Raw genomic sequence first — 21,718 nt, forward strand, 5'->3', positions numbered from 1 at the left:
TGCGGGGAATTCCGTTAAAGGAATCCAGGGGCTCGCCATGCTTTCGTCCGAACCCCCTACAAGGGGCTAGGGCCACGGAAGAGCCCCTGGGAGCAGTTGAGGAGAGTAGAGTCTCAGACCCCCATCTCCATTCTCTCCTTAATTTGTTTTCCTCGCCCTGACTTCCGCAGGCAGGCGGATGTCAGATAGTCGTAACCAATGCCTAAGCACCCACTCACATTTTGTATTTTAAATAAAATTGTGGCCAAAATTATGCCAAAAACTTTAAACCTAAATTTCTGTGTGAAGTAGGCATCATAGCTGCATACTGTCTGTAGTATATTGGCCCTTCTGGTTTCCCTTACCAGAACTGTGCTTGTTTTGATCCTGTCTTTGAAGCTGCATTGTTTCTCCTTGATAAGCCTTGTTTTTAATTTTCTTGTTAGTTATGTGCCCTCTTTGTGGCCTCTTAATGAAGCAGTTTACTGTTGCGATCTTTACTCTGCATATATTGTACAGTGGACCCTTGGTTTATGAACACCTCGGTTTACGCATTTTCGGTTTACGAACGCCGCGGACCCATCTGGAACGGATTAATTCACTTTCCATTACTTTCAATGGGAAAGTTCGCTTCAGTTTATGAACGCTTCAGTTTATGAACAGACTTCCGGAACCAATTGTGTTCATAAACCGAGGTACCACTGTACTGAACATGTATTGCAGTGGAGACTGAATAGTAAAGAAAAAGCAACATTTTACAAGCCATTTTGCTAAGGAAAAAGAGGGGAACTCCTGAAAGTCTTCATAATATGACTAGTTAGAAAGACCCGTTTTTTTTAAAAAAAAAATATTCTGTTAACAGCATTTCTCCTCTGGTTAGATAACTCTACCCTTCTACAAAATACATTTCTGCAAAACATGTCCTGCTATTTAATGTACTGTAGTTACTTACGGTACTTACTGGGGCAGTTTGAGTACTTTCTTTTCTTCAACTGGAGCAAAATAGAATTACAGTCAGATATGGATATGGAAGCCATATCATTATTAGAATCAATTTAACCATAAATTATTAGTTTGTTTCAACTGACAGTAATGAAGGGGTCTTTTTCTTTCACCGACTGTGAATTAAGCTCAGACAGTTCTAATATATCATTTTCTGGTAGGGAATACAGAGCTGTAAGTGCTGCACTGGGTGACATTTCAAGAAGAAAACTGCATGAGAAATTAGTGTGGGATACTAGATTAAAGAGAAGATTAGTATTTCTACTGTGAGAGCCTTCAGTATTTGCTTCTCAAATAATATGGCCTCCAGGATGAAAATAACTATATGCCAACTCCCTCAGTGCCATTGAGATTGTAAATAAGATATTTTTCCATTCAAAGCACATGTTTTAATAAGGCAATTTGAAACTGCTTTATAGGGCAGCTTTCCTGCCACATGGGTGTGTGTGTGTGTGTGTGTGTAGAGTATACATTGAGTGGATGTGTGTGTGTGTCAAGGTTTATTTGCTTTAGATGAAAAACGTGTTTAATATCTTACACGTTTTAAAGACACGTGTGAAAAAGTAAACCTGCGTATTAATTAGGCCCACCTTGCCTCTTCCTCCCCACTCTCAGTGAAGAAAAGAGTACGATTCGAAAACAGAGGCGCTGAATGTACTTTTGTGACTCATGAAAAGTCCTTTAATAAAAGCATAAACAAACAAACAAACAAACAAAAAACCCCAGGGAATTGCACAGAGAGTTGGTTAAGGGTCTGTTTTGGCAATCAAATGATATTGTAGAACCAGGAAAAGTGCCGAAAATGGCAGCATAGATGCTTAGAGAGCTGGAACAATTGTTACAAGGAAAGGGTCCAACATTTGTTTTTGGTTTTTTTTAATTTAGAAAAAATTTCCAAAGTTACAAAATAGAAGCGTATACAATTATGCATGTAGTTTCCTCCTCACATTTCCCATCATTCTTAACTACAGTTCCCAGAATTCTTTGAAGGTGGTCATGTGCTTTAAATGCATGGTGTGTGTCAGCCCTTAGGTAGATTTTTTTTTAAAGGGTAGGGCTTTAAAAGAGGATTAAGTACTGTAAATGCATGGAGGATTAGACTGGGGAGCAAATGTGAGGCAGTGCCATGGCCCTCGTGACCTTATGGTGGGCTCCTGGTTGACCATTGTGGGAAGCAGGATACTGGACTAGATAGGCCTTTGGTCTGATCCAATTGGACTCTTCTTCTGTTCTTATATTCCTCTACTGTTTGTTTTTTCCATGTTAAGAGTTTAAGCAGGCGATAACCAGAGAGGTGGCCTTTTCAGCCATAGTGCCTCACCTTTGAAATTTGCTCCCCAGAGCGGCTTGCCTGTTGCCAACTGTATATTTTCTTTTAGACACCAAGTAGAACCTTTTTGTCTCCTGTGTGTGTGTGTTTTTAACCTTTTAGGCATTTTGAAATGTTGCTGATTGTTCTGTTTTTGTCTGCTGGGTTTTCAAAATTATGGTATAGGTACCTCGGTTTTGATACTTTTAATAGTGCATATTACCATGGAAGCAATTTGACTGAAGCGGTGTATATAAATATGTTTAAGAATTTGAGACCAAGTCTCAAACTGCATGCTCAAAAACAAGAAGGGTTCTGAAGATCACTCCTCATTATTTAAAATATTGATATCATGTTGCAGTTAATTTTCCAAAGTTTCTTAATTAGTGAGTGTATATAAGGATCGAGGATAATGTGCCCTTGAGCTCCCCGTGCTACTTTATTTGTGAGATTATGATACACATCTCAACCTCTTTTAATAACTATCTTGCAGTATTTAATGTGTACTAATTACCTGTGAAACATATAATGCCATAAAGACTAATTTAAAATCTCTTGCTAATTTACTGCTAGTCTTGTCACCAGCGGATAGGGAGCCGGGGGTGATATCAAATAATAAATTCCCCATCATACCTGCTGTTCATAGTGTGCTAGGGTCAGTTTCGGGAGTTACAAAAAAAAAAACAACACTGTAGGAGCCAACAAATAACTTATAGGCCAGAGATTGTCTTGCTGACTTGTACGAATACAGTAATTACTGAGTTGACATCTCTTGGAACTTCCTGGCCTTATTGGAGCACAAATTTTGTTCATTTTGACATTTTTCTTCTCCTTTTTCTTCATTTCTCCAGCCTGAAGAACTCACCAATGCACTGGAAATCAGCAATATTGTCTTCACTAGTCTCTTTGCCCTAGAAATGCTTCTGAAACTGCTCGTGTACGGCCCTTTTGGCTACATCAAAAATCCATACAATATATTTGATGGGATCATCGTCGTGATCAGGTAACTGGCCTGGAGTTGTCATTTTATGTGAACATGTAAAGTGATTTCTCCCAACTGGGCTGTTTAAAATAAAGCTGCAGGAAAATAGTAAGGAACGTTTGAAATGTTTATGGGGTGTCTCGGTTCTTTTCCTCTCTCTGTTAGAATATGTGCTCCAGAACTGCTGTGAAAACTTCCTAAAAAGCAGCACTGTCTCCTGTCTCTCGTGATTATGTGCAACAGCACCATTTTGATAACTTCTTCAGGGGAATTTCCTGCATAGGGGAACCACTGAACGGCATCTACTTAAGTGCTATCTTCCTTCCTTGTGGCAGCCACACACTGGGAATGGCAGCCAAGAATGTACCCGTTTTCTTTAGCACATATTATCTTTAAAAAGGGCATGACAAAAAATAAGATATTTTTATCTGCAGAACTTTCCAGTTGAAGAGATCATTCAACATTTACCACTCATCCATTAAGTAAAGTATCTTCAAAGTGGGCTTATACCTATCTGGCTGTTCGGTTTTCAGGCACGTGCAAAATATGTTAGGAGTGTATGCTGGCATAATTCTTTGTAATTCAAATGCAAGTTCTGGCTATTATTTTCAGAAATCCTAAGTTCTTTGGGGGGGGGAGCTGAAATATATGCAGGTAACTTTGTCCACCTTAAACATTAACAATTTAAGAAAATGAAATGAGTTGTGTATATAACTTTATTAGCTGTTAACATACCAAATTAGGAGCATTTGATGTATTTATTAAATACTCCCCCCCCCAAATCATAATTGCATATGTACCCAGTCTCAAAACGCGCATCAGTGCTGTAGTAAACAAAATGTGATTGTTTGCACTTGGAAACAGTATACATACAGAAGAATATAATACAGAAACAGAATAAATTGATTTTTTCAAGAGCGAAAGCTCAGAACACCACAATTCTTGTGATGTAATTAAATTTCACAGATAACTTTGCAATAGGAAAATATGAGGTCCCCCCTTCCCAGTTTATAACAACAGTTTCAGTGGGTGTTAATACTGAGCCTTTAAAATAAAAACACCAGGAAAATGTATGTTTCTCCATTTGCCCCTGGGCCTCCATATTTCTGGAGCAGATACTTGTAGGTCCCTATTATCTGAAGTTCTTTTCTCATGTAGTATGGAGCATCCTGTGAGCACCCCTGTTTCACACACTTGCATTGCCACTGAGCTCTACTATAGCTCAGTGACTATAGGCCTTCCCCACTTGCTGTATGCACTCTATGCGTGGATGTACTGCTTCCTCACAAGAACCCATTTAACATTATTCTTCTATCTTCTTAGTGTCTGGGAGATAGTGGGACAGCAAGGTGGAGGCTTGTCTGTTCTACGGACCTTTCGCCTTATGAGAGTCCTGAAACTGGTCCGTTTCATGCCTGCTCTCCAGCGCCAGCTGGTGGTGCTCATGAAAACAATGGACAATGTCGCCACATTCTGCATGTTGCTGATGCTTTTCATATTTATCTTCAGGTGGGTACTTAAATGAGCCCCTTCATTCCCTTTTGAAGCCTGTTGTGTCTGTGCTTTGAGGTGGAATCGGCCAATATTAATTTATTTGCCATGGCAAAAACAGTACAAGTTGCTAAGATGGAAAGTGATTTAATGTAACTCTGCATATTTTGAAAATGGTAGTTATTTCTTTCCCCCACCTGAGTGGTGATGTATGCTTCTACTTCTGATGGCTTTAACCTGAAACTCCCCGGGCTGAGCAACACTTTGTTTTGTAAGCTTGTGAACCCTCAAGAGTCCAACAGTCTTCATCTGAAGAGTTTTCAAACTTTTTCGTTCCAACAAATGAAGCCTTATCCTATATGAGCCTTCAACTTCTAGTCACCACAGGGCATGGTGTCAGAGCTGAGAGAAAGTAGCTTACTAAAAGCTGAATTCCCTTTTTCTTTGTCCTTCCATGAGTGGTGGGGTGCAGGAGTAAGGAACTTCACTCCAAACATTATTTGCTAAGATGGAAGAGTCTCTCTTCCAATACCATCTTGTTCTTCTTCTTTAATATACTCATTTCCCCCTTTCGTTCAGTATTCTTGGGATGCATCTCTTTGGTTGTAAATTTGCTTCGGAGAGAGATGGAGACACTCTTCCCGACAGGAAGAACTTTGATTCCTTGCTCTGGGCCATCGTTACTGTTTTCCAGGTAATGCAACCGTTATGGCTAACAGTTATCTATTTCACAGGGTTTATATATTGGTTGATGGTAATCAAATCTCAAAGAGGTTTTTTAAAAAATCGAATTGGTTTACAAAAAGAATAAGCAAGCACCTATCCCTTGAAGAGATAACAGCGTGAGATTCTCCAAAATGTCATACTGAATGCTGAGAGAGAGCACGTGTTATTTTTTTCCTTGAAAAAGAGGTGCCGGAACTCAGAGATCTACAGTGGTACCTCGGGTTACAAATGCTTCAGGTTACAAACACTTCAGGTTACAAACTCCGCTAACCCAGAAATAGTAACCTCACGTTAAGAATTTTGCTTCAGGATGAGAACAGAAATCATGCTCTGGCAGCGCAGCGGCAGCAGGAAGCCCCATTAGCTAAAGTGGTGCTTCAGGTTAAGAACAGTTTCAGATTAAGAATGGACCTCTGGAATGAATTGAGTTCTTAACCAGAGGTACCACTGTATAAGCATTTTGGGAGTAGGAGTGGGGAATGCCTGCTCATAAAATACAGAACCTACTTAAATTTAGGTTTTCCAGATGCAGTTCTTAGAAACCCATCGTCTTTGCAGAATTTATGTTTTTGTTGTCTGAAATGACAAGCTTTAAAATGGCAAAGAATTGAAATAATTATTTATTCAAAGAAAAAAAAATATGCTTGTTCACTTCAACTGAGCAGGACAAATGAACTTTAAGAGAGTGCAAATGATCTGTGCTTCTATCTCCCTTAACGTGTCTTCCCCTCCTCCCCCCATCCAGATACTGACTCAGGAAGACTGGAATAAAGTCCTGTACAATGGCATGGCTTCTACCTCTTCCTGGGCTGCCCTCTACTTCATTGCCCTCATGACATTCGGAAACTACGTTCTCTTTAACTTGTTGGTTGCCATCTTGGTGGAAGGTTTTCAAACAGAGGTAACGCCTTGAATAACTTACTTATCTCATGCTTGCTATTGGGTAGTACGGAGGATTTAGAACCCCTATTATCTTATGAGCAGATCTGGCAAACAGAACAAAAGGGAACACGTAGCACTAACATCCTTAACAAATACTTCAGTATGAACCAAACTCTTTAGCTTCTATCAAAGGCTAAACTGAAAATAGCCAGCATTATTATAGATGCAGAATTTATGCAATAACTACTGGATGGAATGAATGCAATGCCAGTGCCTTTGAACCATGCTTTGTTGCATTTAGGAGCCAAAAGCAACCCCATAAACACATGGACAAAGTTGGAGGAGGAGTGATGTTGCTGCCTTTCTTGCTGTTGTTCCTTAGTGAATGTCTTTCTTCCTCCTTAAGTGCAACACTTTGGCATATATTTCCCCCCCCCCAATCTCTATGGACCGATTTGCTAGAAACTGGATCTTTTGTTAGCTAAACTTCCTCTCTGCCACCATCTGCAGGCAGCTGGAAAGCAAATCTTTGAATGGAGTTTGGCCTCCATGTTTTACTGGCAGGCTGGTTTATAACGTAGCTGAGTCCTCTTAAAACTAGCCCCCAAGCAGTTCTCCCTGCAGCTGGGGATGGTGGACAAAAATCTAGTCTCAGAGCAGTAAACTGTCATAGTGAAGGTTGAAAGGCAACATTATTCTGCATGACTTCCCAAGCATGCCTTTGATCTTGGGCTTTGTTCAGCAGCGTCTAGTGGGTTCTAAATTAAAGTGTTGTTAATAATATAGGTGTGACAGGAGAATAACAACCGTTGAGGTCTGTCACCTTTTTTGCCATCATATTCATTCACACTATAAAAATCCATTTAGAAACGCTGCTATGATTTTTATTTATTTCTTTCAAGTGCCGTTTAAGGAGAAGATTTATGGGGGCCTCTTAGGGCAATGCAGCTGGAGTAGCTGTTTATTTGTTCTTAATCATATCTTTCCCAAGTGCCTTTATTTCATTTATGTCGTTTTTGCTTGGTATCATGCCCATGTCTCCATTTAATAGTATTTTTTTTTCATCTTCAATAACCTAGGAAGGGGTCATTGTGCCAATCCTTTCTTTCTCAAGGAGTGGGCGATATATCACACTTCAGGCAGTAAATGCACAACCACCTCCTGGCTCTTGCCCAAATGGTTACATGATTCTTTACTCTTGAATGTGTTGGTCCTAGCAAGTCTACCTGCCTAGAATGTCTCTTGCTGCTAGTTATTGGTTTGGTTTGGTTTGGTTTGGTATGAACGTTTGCTATTGGTTTGGTATGGATGGCCTGAAATTAATATGGTGCCCAGTATTATTTTCTAGAAAAAGAGATGCCAGAACTCACCATGAACACCTCCCTTGTTCTCTTATAATGGCAATGGCACCCACCTGAGAGGTGCCAAAACTGAGTTCCGGTGAATTACAGCTGGGGAGAAAGCCCTGATGGGTACCCTTATATCTAAAGGACACATGAGTGTAGCCTGGGGGCAACTGCCCCCCTAAAGCAGTCCAAAACAAATCTGAGGTTCTCCCCCCCCCCCATACACAATTACTGGCTACGCCTATGAAAGGACATGTATAGAACACAAACAGGTTTGCTATTTCTTTGCTGTCGGGATGTCCCCTGAATTGAGTCAGCAAAACTCTATGAATTCCTACACAGTTTACACAGATTTAGGATCTGTCTTTCTTTCTTAATTTCCGTTCTATTTAAAAACAAATCAAACAGCCTTCGAGTTTCATTCGGGCTTTTCCTTCCTTACAACGTGCTTTGCATACAAGTAATCCTATTTCAAATAAAGTAGCAAGGTTTACTGCTGTCTTATCATGTGAACCTTTTTTTTAAAAAAAAAAAAACTCAAATACTTTTTGCTCCCTTAAGTGCCCCGACCCACCCACTTATTTGAGATTTCTCTCTGAAAACTTATCTCAATGTTGCGGTTGGTTTTATCTTTGTGATCCTCAATTGCCTTTCTTCAACTCTGGAAACACTTTGTTAATTTTAGTGCCTGACTGCGCAGGACCCTTTTGTTGCTAAGCAGCAGCCAAACATACAAAGGAATGGGGCTGTTCTAAAACACACACACACACAAAAAAAACCCTTTAAAACATAAGCCTAGCTGGTGCCTCATGCAAGATGCACACAAAGCACGTTCCCTGAAGCATGCAAGTGGGCTATTTATTTATTTATGCTCAGTCTGAATTTTGTGTCTGAACTTGCAGCAGTTGTAAGTTGTGCAATAAGAGGAGTGCGACTCTGTTTGACAGAACTGGTAATGCAAAAATTACTGACTGAGCTGTCAGGTCTGTACCCTGGGGGATATATCTTGGGGGACGACGACAACAACAACAACGACATTGGCTTCTGGTGAGAGAGCTTTCTGTCAGAGATAAAGCTTCTCTCCCGAGGGACTTCATGATAATAATATTATCTATGAAGCATATTATTCCATTGGTAATCTTTTCATGTTACCTACAGTTTCTGTGCTTGTCTCAGGCAATCCTTAGTGGCTGGCTCATCTTCAAACTTGTACCCTACCACAAAACAACCTATGAGCAAGGGAATGGAAGCTGTGTGTAAATAATTAAGATTCATAATGGTAGTCATACTGTGCCTAAACTATGTGTAGGAATAGAGCCCGAGAAAGGAGGAGGGAAATTATGAGCTATTTTACTGTCACCCCCTGGTGGCGCTTTTGGAATGGGTTGGCCATGCCTTATACTTAAAACACACTTCTATCACAATATTGTCCTTTAAAAAAACAACAACCCACATTTTAGAATTTTCTGGCTTATCCTTGTGCCTTCCTTTCTGCAAGTGAGTTTGATAATAGTTTAGATTGAGCAGCTGATCTATGTATGTTTTATTATTTGCTTAGGTCCAAATTTTTGACCAGTCATCCTTTCAATTGGTTCTAACTTACTGACATCATTACCCTGGAAATTAACCGTACTGTCACCAACTATGGCAGGGAAGAGAAAATTAAATCCTTAGCCAACAAATTGAAACCTGCATGAAAACCTTGCCTGCTTGTACAACAAAGTCAGACTGATTATGTCCAACATATTTCCCCCCCTTGAACAGCAGACACATACCCCTTTCTATATCAAAACCTTAATGGTGGTTAACTATGTGGCACTGGGGAGTGGAGGTGGGGGCTTCTGCTTAAGAAACACACTTGATCTTATGAAACAGATATAAAAATGCAATACTGTGCTAAATACTTGTTAATATATACAAACAAGCAGTAAATGAAAGAAGAATTCTTTGGAACTCTTAATTTTAAGGTAAGGCTGATATATATTTTCCCCCATGAAGGATGTTCAACAGCTTGAACTATCCTTCGTACAGAGCAGATATGAAGGCATCAGGTGACTCAAGTGTAGTGTGACCTGTTCCACTGCTTCTCCTTGATACGAAATTGACCCCAATGGGTGCCTTCCCTTTTCTCTCACTTTTCCCTTTTCGTTTCCATCCTTTTTATGCCGATATCTTCCACTCTCTCAATTTTGATGTTGAAATTTGTAAAGCCTGTAAACCCGCCTTCCCTTCCTTCCCTGCCCCTTTCCTCACCCTCCTTCCTCATTTTTACTTCAGGAAATCACCAAACGGGAAGCAGCGAGTAGGCAGTTAAGCTGTATTCAGCTGCCTGTCGACTCGTCAGTGGTATGTAAGACCTTGGCATGAACACCCCAAACTTTGTCTGATAGTTGTCTCTCTCTCTCTCTCTTTTTCTCTCATTCTCTCCCTCTGTGGTGAACAATCACATCATTGCCGCTGTTCTCATCATGGTAGTTGTTTGGTTTTGGACTTGTTGTTGTTGTCAAGTTAGCCTTGATTTAAAGTCTCTTCCTTCTTTGAGGGAATCAACAGAGTCCCCTTAATAATTGAGAACCTGTTCTGGATTCCTTCCTTCCTTCCTACTGAGATTTTTCTTCACCAGCTTCTGGTTTCTCCCTAAAAGGTAGATGCCATTTTAAATAATATTTGCATATGGAAGTTCAGTTTCATGCCTTGGCCAGTGCTCTCTCCAAGCCCTAGATAGGCTTGAGCAACATACTGCCTGTGACTCCATGGATCCAGGTTTTGATTTCAGTCGGGATCACTGGGATTTGCTTGCATTTACTACGCTAATGCACTTGCCCTTATGCATGTAGATTTGTTTCATGTTCATGGAGAGATATAAATTGTTATATCTACTTTATATAAATTATAATAATAAAATAATAATAATAATAATAAATCTTTAATACGGTCAAAGACCAGCGAGATAAATTTGTTTTATCTACTTACTACCAATGGCTGGGGTGTACTAGCTTAAGCCCAGAGACCATTCAAGACACACACACAGACTGCCCATTGGATTAAAGTGAATTCTAAGATAATGTGACCCATATTGTTTTCAACATATTCTTGATCTTGCACAGGGTTTGCAAACAGGCTGTTAACTGCTTTGCATACCACACCCAGTTCTTGTTAAAAGAGAGAGAGAGAGAGATTAGAGAAACCCCTCAAAGACAGAAGAGACCTAAAATCAAGCATGTTTTGTGGATACTCATGTGTGAGACAACTCTGTTCTGGAAAAGTCAGTGCTAAAATCGAGGCAGCTGCAATAAACGCTGGCGTCTTTAAAACAAAACTGCAGATAATTGGGGCAATAATCTCTGAGCGAAATCCCCCAGTCTAGGGTATGCAGGAAAGGTCAGAACAAGTTTTAATACTCCTACTCTTTCATAGAGTTACGATGTGCTGATGGACCTAAATCCTAACAGTGTTCTGTATCCTAACAATGTTTTCTTTATATTTAAAAAAAAAACCAGAATGATGACACAAAAGCTATGTCAAATGTTGACGATACTAAAAGTCTTCAAGGCTGCATTTATTTCTATGAAATCAAGCACTTCATGAATTGTGCTTCCCTTTCCACAGCCTATTCCTGCCATGTGTCTGTCCTTTCCCATTTTTTTTCCTCCATTTCCATTCAGCATTGGAAGCAGCAGCTTTTATTTAGATGAAAAGCCTCTTGTGTTACAGCCAGATACAGATACTGCCTTCCCTACATATTGTATATCTCTAATGCCCTGTAGGCCATCTCAAAGCACTTGTGCTTCTAGAAAAAAAAAAAGATTTAAACTCTGCATTCACTCATACGATGCCTTTTTCATCCAGAAAGGCAAACTGGGAGTGCAAAAACAGGTAATTTCTATTGGAGCCCTGGTGGGTGATGCTCCTCTGTGGCTAAACTTAGTGCTTAGTGTACTGACAAAGGTGCTGGTATATTATTTGGCAGGGATGCTTTATTTCAAAGAAAACATGGGGTTTGGTGCTGCAGGGCTGGAGGATAAAAGTATCTCCCCCCCCCCGTTCTTTATTTATATTTTTAGGAACTCAGCTTCACTCTAAAAACCACCAAGTAGTTAATTAATTAAGGACCCAGGTGGCTCTGTGGTTAAACCACTGAGCCTAGGGCTTGCCGATCAGAAGGTCGGCGGTTCGAATCCCTGTGACGGGGTGAGCTCCCATTGCTTGGTCCCAGCTCCTGCCAACCTAGCAGTTCGAAAGCATGTCAAAATGCAAGTAGATAAATAGGAACCGCTACAGCGGGAAGGTAAACGGCGTTTCCATGTGCTGCTCTGGTTTGCCAGAAGCGGCTTTGTCATGCTGGCCACATGACCTGGAAGCTATACGCCGGCTCCCTCGGCCAATAATGCGAGATGAGCGCGCAACCCCAGAGTCGGTCACGACTGGACCTAATGGTCAGGGGTCCCTTTACCTTTAGTTAATTAATTAATTAACCTCTCTTTTATTCATACTTTTCCACATACCTGGTGGTTTGACTCTAGACATTTGTGCTAACATAGTTGCTTGCAATATGATATTTTATGCAATGTCATATTGTGCTTTGGTACATTTCCTCATGCAAAACACTTTATTTTTCTGAAGCAGCAAGTCTTATAAAGGCACCTACCTGAACAGGAATTTCTCTCATTTTTTGCTTGAAGCTTTAGTGAGAAATTGGAATTGTAGAAAAATGGACTGCCAAACTGAAGAAACCACCCATTGAGTTATTTCAGGAGTTTCCCAGGTTTCAGCCCAACCCATCATACTCCTGTATCATATTCATTTTGAAGCATATAAACACAGCTGACCTTTTGGGGATAATTAAGTGAGCCATTTATCTCCACTAAATGGCATAATAATTTATTGTTGAGGAAACGTATTTAATGCATTGGCTGATTGAAAGGAGCAATGCAGCTATTTTACAGCAATGCTATTAATTCTGGGCATCATCTCAACAGGGGGCAGCTTCAGTTAAGGCTCCATACTTCAAATCTCAAGAGATACTAAATAGATAAAGATGATACCTTATGCTGGACCAAATTCTTTGGGTGTTAAGAGATCATTTGGTCATGAAGGTTTGTGATACTTCTGCACTTAAACTGGGGGTAGAGAACCTGTAGCCCTCTGGAAGTTACCAGAAGGCTACAAGGTAAAAAAAGAAATCATTGCTGTCTATTGGCCATGCTAGCTAGGGCTGATGTGAATTAAAGCCCAACAAAATCTGAAAGGTTTGAGATTCACTACCCTGCCCTGACTTAAAGTAATAAGCATTTGATAAAGAAACATCACCCTTTCCTTGCCTATTGCTATGCCTCTTGTTATCTGTAAAAGCATGGTTAAATCATGTCTAAACCACTAATGAATTGATCCATTAATTGTGGAGATTAATAGATTACTGCTTCTAATCCTGTTTTAATTGTCTTAAATAAACCAGTTCATATTTAGTATACTGTATGGGGAACTTTCCAAGAGGAGAAGTCAGGTTGATTCTGTGTCACACAAAAAAAATCTAATTAGTTTAAGTCCCTTTTAACGGAATACATTCCTTAACAGTCCTCACCTACCATAATAGGGGGAGACTGGGTATTTCTAAGTAGACCTAATGCCCTACATACAGACCTGGTGAAGATGCAGGATTTTGTGTTTTTGTATACTCTCTATTTTGATGAAGAAGCATCTTTGAGAAAAAGTTCAAAGCTTGATTGGAGAAAAAATACATTATGTGCTCATCTACATAGACAGACACAGGCACTTAATTAGAGAAAATAAAGGTCATTTATGTTGATGATGTGTCCTGTACTCTTTAATCAGGCAAAAATTGTTTTCAAAAGCTAGCCATTTAACATTTTCCTCCCAACTACTGCCCATTCTGCTTTTCATGTTTTGCCCAAGCACCAAATGCCATCAGGGTGAGCCAAGGCTTTTTAGAACAGCAATGTAGATTTTGTTGTACTTTGCTGTGGTAGTTGCCTTACTTTAGCTAGAAAATTAGGAAAGTAAAAATGTGCTTGGCTTCTCTGTTATCGCTGCATCAACTTCTTCCACTGACCACATCAAACTCACTGGAGACTACTCTTCTCCGGAATTATGATTTCTTCAGGAAATCAGACTGGAATAATTATTGTATATGCTGTTCCTGGCTGATATTTTTGGGTTATAACACTCTCCCATCTACCGTACCACCACATGTGCCAGTGAATTGGATCAGAGGACTGAAGGGGAAGGTATTGAGGACCCTTTGTTAATGATGCCTGATCTTAGAAACCTATCAGTGAAGCAAATGGCAGAGGCTAATGAGCAAGTGAATTATTTAACATGGAATTGGAAGAAGCTCTAGGCCAACCTCTAATAGGGACAAGCTTTTTGTCAGCTTCAAGCTTCTAATTTGTTAGACAGGACTTGCCCATGTGGTAAAACCCTGTTGCCTATAACCAAGTGATCCAGATCTTACCATTTCAGTCATGTGGACCCAATGTCACTGCTCTTTGCTGGCAACCAGATAGGATATATATATTTACTTCAAGCCATTCAAATAAATGAATTCACACTACTAATCAATTGATTGTACCAGTCTAAATTTTGTAAAAGTCTATCTTTATTATTGAACTTGTATTCTACCCTCCCTCCCAAAGGATAGCTAACAATAGAAAGTGTCCTCCCCCCAAAAAAGGTTTTCACTGCAGATTTTTTGTATTGTTAACTATTTTTGAAAAAGCTGCATGCAGTAATCGGATTAGAGGCTGCCCACTTAGTTGGCCTTTCTGTCTACATATTCCCATTTTCCAGTATCGTCACCCATATTCCCTTACCCACTGTAATCACCAAGATACATTTCAGGTTCCTGGTTAAAATCATGATTATTTTATATATTATCAATAATGGTAATAATTAGTGAATCGCATTCCATGTATATGTCTCAATGCAATTTGCAAACAGATTATTTAAAAAAGTAAGTTAAGAGAGTCTAATTTCACTTAGCCAATAGAGCATTTAGCTGTGTTTCAGTCAGAGATTCCAACTGATGGAGGTTAAACAGTTTGTTCCTGCCCTATTCAGGTCTTTAGCTGCTTTTGAATAAAATGTAGCATCTCTGCCCTTCCTGAAGGATTACTGCATAGTGAATTGATGTGCTATCAATATATGCATGCATCATTTTGTGGAAGGTGATGTCCCATTGTGGTAACAATTTCAGTGGAACAGTGGATATCTTGTTGGGTGAAAGGATCCTTTTATTCAGAAGGGGAATCCTGAGTTAACTTTCGCTTTTTCATCCTGCTTGCTAAGGCACTTTGTTTTGATCTAGGGTGATGCTACTAAATCTGATTCTGAAGGTGAGCTTTTCCCCCGTTGTCTGGAAGAAGACTGTGGGCTTAAGAACTTTTCAAATCCAGCCTGTAAGTAGCTGCTGCTCCTTCAAAGAGAACTGTTTTTCATTTTAGTATGAATAGCAGGTGTTAACCTCTAACTCCAGAATAGTCTCACTTTGAACTAAAGTGATTTTGATTCAAGAGAACATAATTGAATGATTGTAATCAAAATAATTCAGGAAGGAAAGTCCTGTTTGGTGGCCTTAAAAATGTCATACATGGCTTACAGACCATTAGCTTAATGGGCCGGTCTCGTTCCCTCCTCATGGTGGGGGGTGGGGGGGAAGAAGACTTGATACTGCTGTATATCAGCTGGGACCGATGGGTATTGCAGTCCAACCTCATCATGACATCAGGTTGGAGAAGCCTACTGTACATTATGTTGCTCCTTCCCCCTGCCCAAGCTGCTTACCTTTAAGGGTGCTGTTAAAAGACCAGAAAAGGGAGACTGGCCTTGTTGGTATTTCTCAATGGGAATGGAAGAAGCAGAGCACTGCTACTTGTAATTCATGTGTATTTAGGAAAAGTGATCATAGGTAAATGAAAGAGAGTGGAGTAGAAGAAGTGTACAAACACAAAAACATGAAACTCATACAAGGGTGGAAGAGATGAGGAGGAGAAACCCCTTTAGAGCAGAAGCACATGGCATCAAGTTGGCATCAAGACTTTGACACATGGATTCACGTGCCTCCACCCTTAGGGTATGACCTAAACGTCCTTTGTTTTTCTCAGTGATGGCTCTTTGTGACCACCCAGAGCTAAAGAAGAGCTTAACACCTCCGCTCATCATCCACACCGCCGCTACACCAATGCCCATGCCGAAAAGTGCCATCTATGGGGAAGCGGCTCAAGGCTATGATTCCCAAAGAGCTAGTAGCATCTCCATGGATCCTAATACATACGATCTCAAATCTCCAGTACGTGAGTTGTCTTTCTCGTCACGCTGTTTGTTTCTTGTCTTAGCGGTTGTTTCCAAGGGTGTGACGTAACAGAGCACCTACTGCGATGTTGAGCTGATGCCATCCATTTGATGGCTTCAGGCCTTGCTAACTGAGTGCAGGCCCCACCTGGCTTGGTTTTCTTACCTGTTCTTTGCTGCTTTGCCCCAGGTGAGCGCCCGGAGTTCCCCACACAGTCCTTGGAGTGCCGGAGGTAGCTGGAACAGCCGCAGGTCAAGCTGGAACAGCATTGGGCGGGCTCCCAGCTTGAAACGTCGCAACCAAAGTGGAGAGCGCAAGTCACTTTTGTCCGGAGATGGGAAGCAGAGTTCAGAGGAAGGGGAAAGCTCTGATGAAGAGCAGTCCAGTCGGACTGGGAGCATTAATGGCACTATACCTCACCGCATTGAGTCACTGGAAACCAAAGGCTCTTTTGACTTCCAAGATACCCTTCAGGTGCCTTCTCTATACCGGACCAGCAGCATACACAGTAGCCACACCTCCGCATCAGAGCACCAAGATTGCAATGGTAAAACAACCTCCAGAGTTCTGATACAGCAGCTTCATTTGGAAGATCCACTTCCTGAATGTGACGATATGGATGATGAAGGCAACTTGGTAAGTGAGAGCCAGCACGCCTAGACCCTTTGCTTCAAAGGGTTTAGAAGATAGGGGAAAGTTCTGCTTTTTCTTTGTTTAATTGTTGGGAGTGTTTTTTGAATGAGCACAAAACATCACTGGAGTCCATGTTTGTCAAGTAAGAAATCCCTTGGGGGCCAGGTCTCTTTCAGTCACTGGAACTGAAAGCGTTTAATCAAGAGAAGCCCAATGTAAGATGTGCGCAGGATCCGAGGCCCTGATTACATAATTTTCATTGGGACTGCAGCGAGGGGAGGTTTATTTAACACTTCATCCAATGTGGTCCCCTTAAAAATCCCCCCGTAAGGCAATCACCTTATGGGAGGGAAGCTCCTGTTGGCAGCAATGGCTCCCCCCACCCTCAATCCCAGTAGGAAGCCCCTGCAGAGATAAAAGGGCATGTTTATCCACCTCCACTCCAAGTAGAGGCTGGATTGGAGGTGGTGGTGTGAGGGAAAATGCTGTGGCATACCAGGTTGCTCTGCGAGTTTGACATGTTGTGGTTTTTATCCAGCACAACCCCAATGTCTGCATATTGTGAAGCATGAAATCACAGAGGGAGGGAAACTAAATCTTGTCATTTTGCCATGCAGGCCCTTCCATTCCCTTGCTTTAGACTCCTTCAGAATTTTCAGAACTCATTCAGAATTTTCTGTGGGTCTTCTTTTTTTTCTTCAAATAATTTTTATTGAAGATTTTCAATTTAAACATTAATCACATCATCATAACATAGACTCTTAACCTCAGAAACAATAAAGAAAAAGAGCACCAGAAAAAAAAGGAAAAAAAGAAAAATGCAAAAATAGCAAAAAACGAAAAAAGAAAAGAAAAAAGAAAAATTCTTTAAATCTTATCCAATATTCACTGACATAGCTTCGGCTTCCCCGTCCCTCCCTCCCCGAGTTCATTTTACACCCCACATCAGCAATTTTCTCATATCAAATACAATTCATAATGTTAATTATCACTTCACCAATTATTTTCATCTTACATAAAATTTTGTCCAAAAAAAATTCAATCAAATCTCTAAACTAAACCCCTTAGCCTGTAATTTCCCTAAAAAATATTCCCAAATTTTTTCTTACTAAGATCACTATTTAAATTATTAAAGCATTTTTACCCCCCCCCTCCTTCCCCTGATTGGCGATTACCTGCAAACTTTGGCCAGCTCCTTTTAACAATCCATTTTTAAACCATTTTAGACATCCCGTATTAAAGTTCATTTTGTTTTTTCACCCCACTCCATCCCTCGCCCACTCCATACCCCCTCCCTCTTTCCACTTTTCCTTCTGTTGCACAACTCTCTTTCTCCGCCTCTCTTTCCCAACTTTCTTCTCTGTTCCCCCCCAGTACCATAGCTTTCTCCAAACTTCCATCTTTATTTGAATAACCTTGACTAGAATCTGGACTCCCCCTCCCACTGAGAGACCAACATTCCGAGTCGAAGCCGTCTGCGTAAAATCAATGTCCTTTGCAACTTCTCCCACAAGTTGCTCCGGTTCTTCAGTTTCAGGCTCTTCTATCTCATCCTGTAATTCCAAAGTGTCATTTGGGGAAAACTCTTGTAGCACTTCTTTAAGACTTTGTATCTGTCTCCCATATTGCCGGACATCTTCTCCCAGCTCTTGAACAAGCTGTAACAAAAGTTGCAGTCTCTCTTTGCCCAGCTGGGTATTCATTGTTGTGTCTATCCAGTTCCTTTGTGTTCTCCAATTACGATGAAGAAGGCATGGTTTCTTTACCCCAAGATGGCGCAGATTCCAAATCCTTTATTTATTTATTTATAGAATCCAACTTGATTTTTCCCAATTTAAGCGTTCTTATCCCAGAGTTCTGATATTTCCGTGCCTGGTTTGACAGTTCACAAACTCGTTTTTTTGTTTTTTTTTAAATCTTCTTAACCGGTGGAAGCACTCTGTCGGCTGGACTTTGTTTCCAGGGTCTTGCCTCCAGGTTTATGGAGGGCTCGTTCCCAGATTCAAACCTTTCTTTGCAGAGATCTACAAGGATTTCTCCTTCCCTTGGCTCTGCCCCACAGGGAAGGGTCTTGCTTAATTTTTTAGCGGTTTTTAAGGTCCCGATCTAATGTATTGGCTGCGGGCTTGGTAATTGCTCGCTTGTCTCGGATGGGGGGGGAACGACCTCCGTTTCCTTTTTAGATTCCCTTCCCCGGACCAAATAATTTCTTCTTAATAATCCAACAAATTTTACTCACAAGTCCGATCTTGATTCAATTTGGAGGTATCTGATGCTCAAATTGTCGTCGGCACGGAGCTTTGCATCCCAGAGGTAGCAATCGACCCAAGGCTCCGTCCCGCTCCGCCGGCTCTCAGCGCACCTCGCAAGGCGCATTCCGGGCGGCGGGCGGGACTCAGCGGAGCTCAGCTGGGTTCCCACGGTCCCGGAAAGCCAAATCCGGGGGTTCTCCGAGGGGTCGCGGTGCCCTCGCAACTCCCCCCCTCCTCTGGGTCGCTGGGGACTTCGGAGCCCGAAAATCCCCCGCCGATCGCAAATGGCGCCAGACCGGAAGTCCAGAATTTTCTGTGGGTCTTCATGGGTAGCCAGCCCAGACTGTGGTAAGCCCAACATTAGCAAGTGGATTATCTTCAGCTATTCAGTATGCATTGTTAGCAAAAACAAAACAGGGAGTGAGAGAAATTTTCCTTTTTTTCAAAGACAGAGCTATATCCTGTGCTCGGTGGATGATTTCTGCTTCTATATACTGTATTCCCTTTAGAGATTCCTAAGGAAGGAGAGAAATTGTCCTATTAGCCTCACATTATAAAGAGGCAGTACTCTAATGAATGTCGCTCTTTCCTAGGCCATGGAGGCCATTTAGAAAATGTTTGTTAAAAAGAACAGGTGGGGGTAAAGCCATAGCTGCCAAGTTATCCCTTTTTTTAAGGGATTTTCCCTTATGCTGAATAGGCTTCCTCGTGAGAAAAGGGAAAACTTGGCAGCTATGGGTAAAGCAGGAGAAAAATCAGCTGCAGTTTGGAGCTGGATAGACTGGTGAGGCTAAGTTATCCCTGTATCTCTGTTTGCCAATAAATACCCACAGTTAGAACAGGGGCATACAGCCAGACTTACGTAAATTCAGGTGCAGTTCCTGCATAGCTGCCAAGTTTTCCCTTTTCTCGCGAGGAAGCCTATTCAGCATAAGAGAAAATCCCTTAAAAAAAGGGATAACTTGGCAGCTATGAGTTCCTGAGCACACAGAACAACACATACATACAGCTGATTCCAAAGAAGTAAACTGCAAGCTGACAGGCATCTCCTTCAACTCCATCAAGTACAGTTAGAGAGATTGCACAGAGCATCCATTAGGAAGGAACAAGGCCTCTGGGCACCCAGAAGATGCAGAATGTGACTAATCAAATCAAAACCTGCAGACATCGTTCCTTGTATAGCCTTGGCTCCTGGAGGGGCATACAAGGACTCTTGGGACCATCTCTTCTCTGCAGTACAGGTGAAAAGCATGACATGAACATCTGCAACTATTAGAAACAAATTCTAGAGAAGTAGATGTGTTGGTATGTAAAAATAACAAGTTTTGTGGCTCCTTTAAGACTAATAAATTGATTGTGACATGAGCTTTTTGTAAGCATCCTCAAGGATGTGGAAATAGATGAGTTTGTTGTGTGTGCATGTGAGTAGGGAGGTAAACAGATAATCCACCCATACATAGGACCAGCGATTGAGTGAGGGGGACTATCTTGCAAGGTGAAATTATAACAGGAATGAACACATGCAAAAAGCAGAGCTGCCGTGCACGAACCAATAATTTGAAGTAAAAATGATTCAGTCACAGGGTGTCAACAAACCTATGAACGAGTCTAGCTATTGCAGGATGGATCTCAGTTTGCATGATACCAGATGTGAGATTGGCATGCATCATGGTGTGTACCAAATTAAACAAACGAACAAAACAATAAAAATCCACTATAACATCATAAAATTACAAAGTACAGTGTCAAGTGACCAACAATGAATAAAATCATTTCTCTAAAAATGACAGAAGAATAACCTTTTCATTAAAGGACAAAATGTGAGAATTGTAGGTGCCTGTCTTATTTCAATAGGAAATATATTCCAAAATGCTGGTTTCACTGTGCTTAAAGTCTTGGTTTGAGTAGCAGCCCATCATCCTCCCCAGGCTGGATGCTTGGGGTCTCTGCCTACCTCAGTCAACGGCCCAATCCTGCCTGGGGAGACGTTGCCAGGGGATTGGCTAGGTAAGGGGAGGGACCACCCTGCCCACACAACAAAAGGTGTAGCTAACCTGGGAAGCGGCAGTCAACTTCAGAGCTTCTCCCACCCTTCACTCCCTCAATTAAATCTTCTTTTGAAGGTTAACCTCTTCTCCACAGGTACACAGGTGCTGCTACGTCAAGGTCGCTGTTGAAGGGCAGAAAAGAATTTTCCTGCATTGGCAGGTTTTGCCTTTCCCGTAGCAAAACATCACAACTTTGGCGGTTTCAGGCCTTGGGCGGAATCCTTTAGTCTAACTTCCTAAATGGGGGTGGTGGTGTCCCACGCCCCCTTTGCGACAGTGATAGCAGGGTTCCCCGTTAAAGGGGTCTTGAGGGGAGGCATTGGCCATACGCCGAGAGGTTGGCATTGCTCTCCCCTTCAGCGGCGGCGAACGGGGGGGGGGGCTCTCTGCTTGAACATATGTTCTCCAGAGCCAGCCCAATCCCCACACATTCCGGATAACCCTGAAGTCTCCTAGATCCCCAGCTCCAGCTTTACTTCTGTGACCCATTAAAACCTGTGGTTGTTTTGGTGTTAAGTTCTTGCATTCAAGGTTGTAGAAAATTGCTGCTTTAAAAAATCAATTTCATAAGTCTTTGAACAGTTGGGTTTGCAAAGCTCTGGGACTTGTTCTTAACCTTGGAAAGTTAAACAATAGTGGCCACTTTTTTTCTGTAAGTTTTTCCTTGTTCCCTCCTTTTTATACATTTATTGCATTTTTCAGAAACCTATATGTCATTGGCCTTAAGTATACATTAAGAACACCCCCAATCAGGGGATTA

At 41.3% G+C, this 21,718-nt stretch overlaps 1 protein-coding gene across 10 annotated transcripts in view; it reads left to right on the forward strand.

Moving 5' to 3' along the window:
- The window catches only part of CACNA1G (calcium voltage-gated channel subunit alpha1 G), a 177,558-nt gene that overhangs the window by 70,119 nt on the left and 85,721 nt on the right, over positions 1-21,718 (forward strand). For all 10 annotated transcript variants that reach the window (XM_060271874.1, XM_060271876.1, XM_035104358.2 and 7 more), the window contains 7 exons: positions 3,142-3,293; positions 4,596-4,781; positions 5,343-5,457; positions 6,235-6,390; positions 15,042-15,132; positions 15,838-16,022; positions 16,215-16,661. In XM_060271874.1, the coding sequence (XP_060127857.1) occupies positions 3,142-3,293; positions 4,596-4,781; positions 5,343-5,457; positions 6,235-6,390; positions 15,042-15,132; positions 15,838-16,022; positions 16,215-16,661 (1,332 nt within the window). The remainder of the gene's footprint in view (positions 1-3,141; positions 3,294-4,595; positions 4,782-5,342; positions 5,458-6,234; positions 6,391-15,041; positions 15,133-15,837; positions 16,023-16,214; positions 16,662-21,718) is intronic.

This window comes from Zootoca vivipara, chromosome 2 (assembly GCF_963506605.1).
Source record: "Zootoca vivipara chromosome 2, rZooViv1.1, whole genome shotgun sequence".
Lineage (NCBI taxonomy): Eukaryota > Metazoa > Chordata > Lepidosauria > Squamata > Lacertidae > Zootoca > Zootoca vivipara.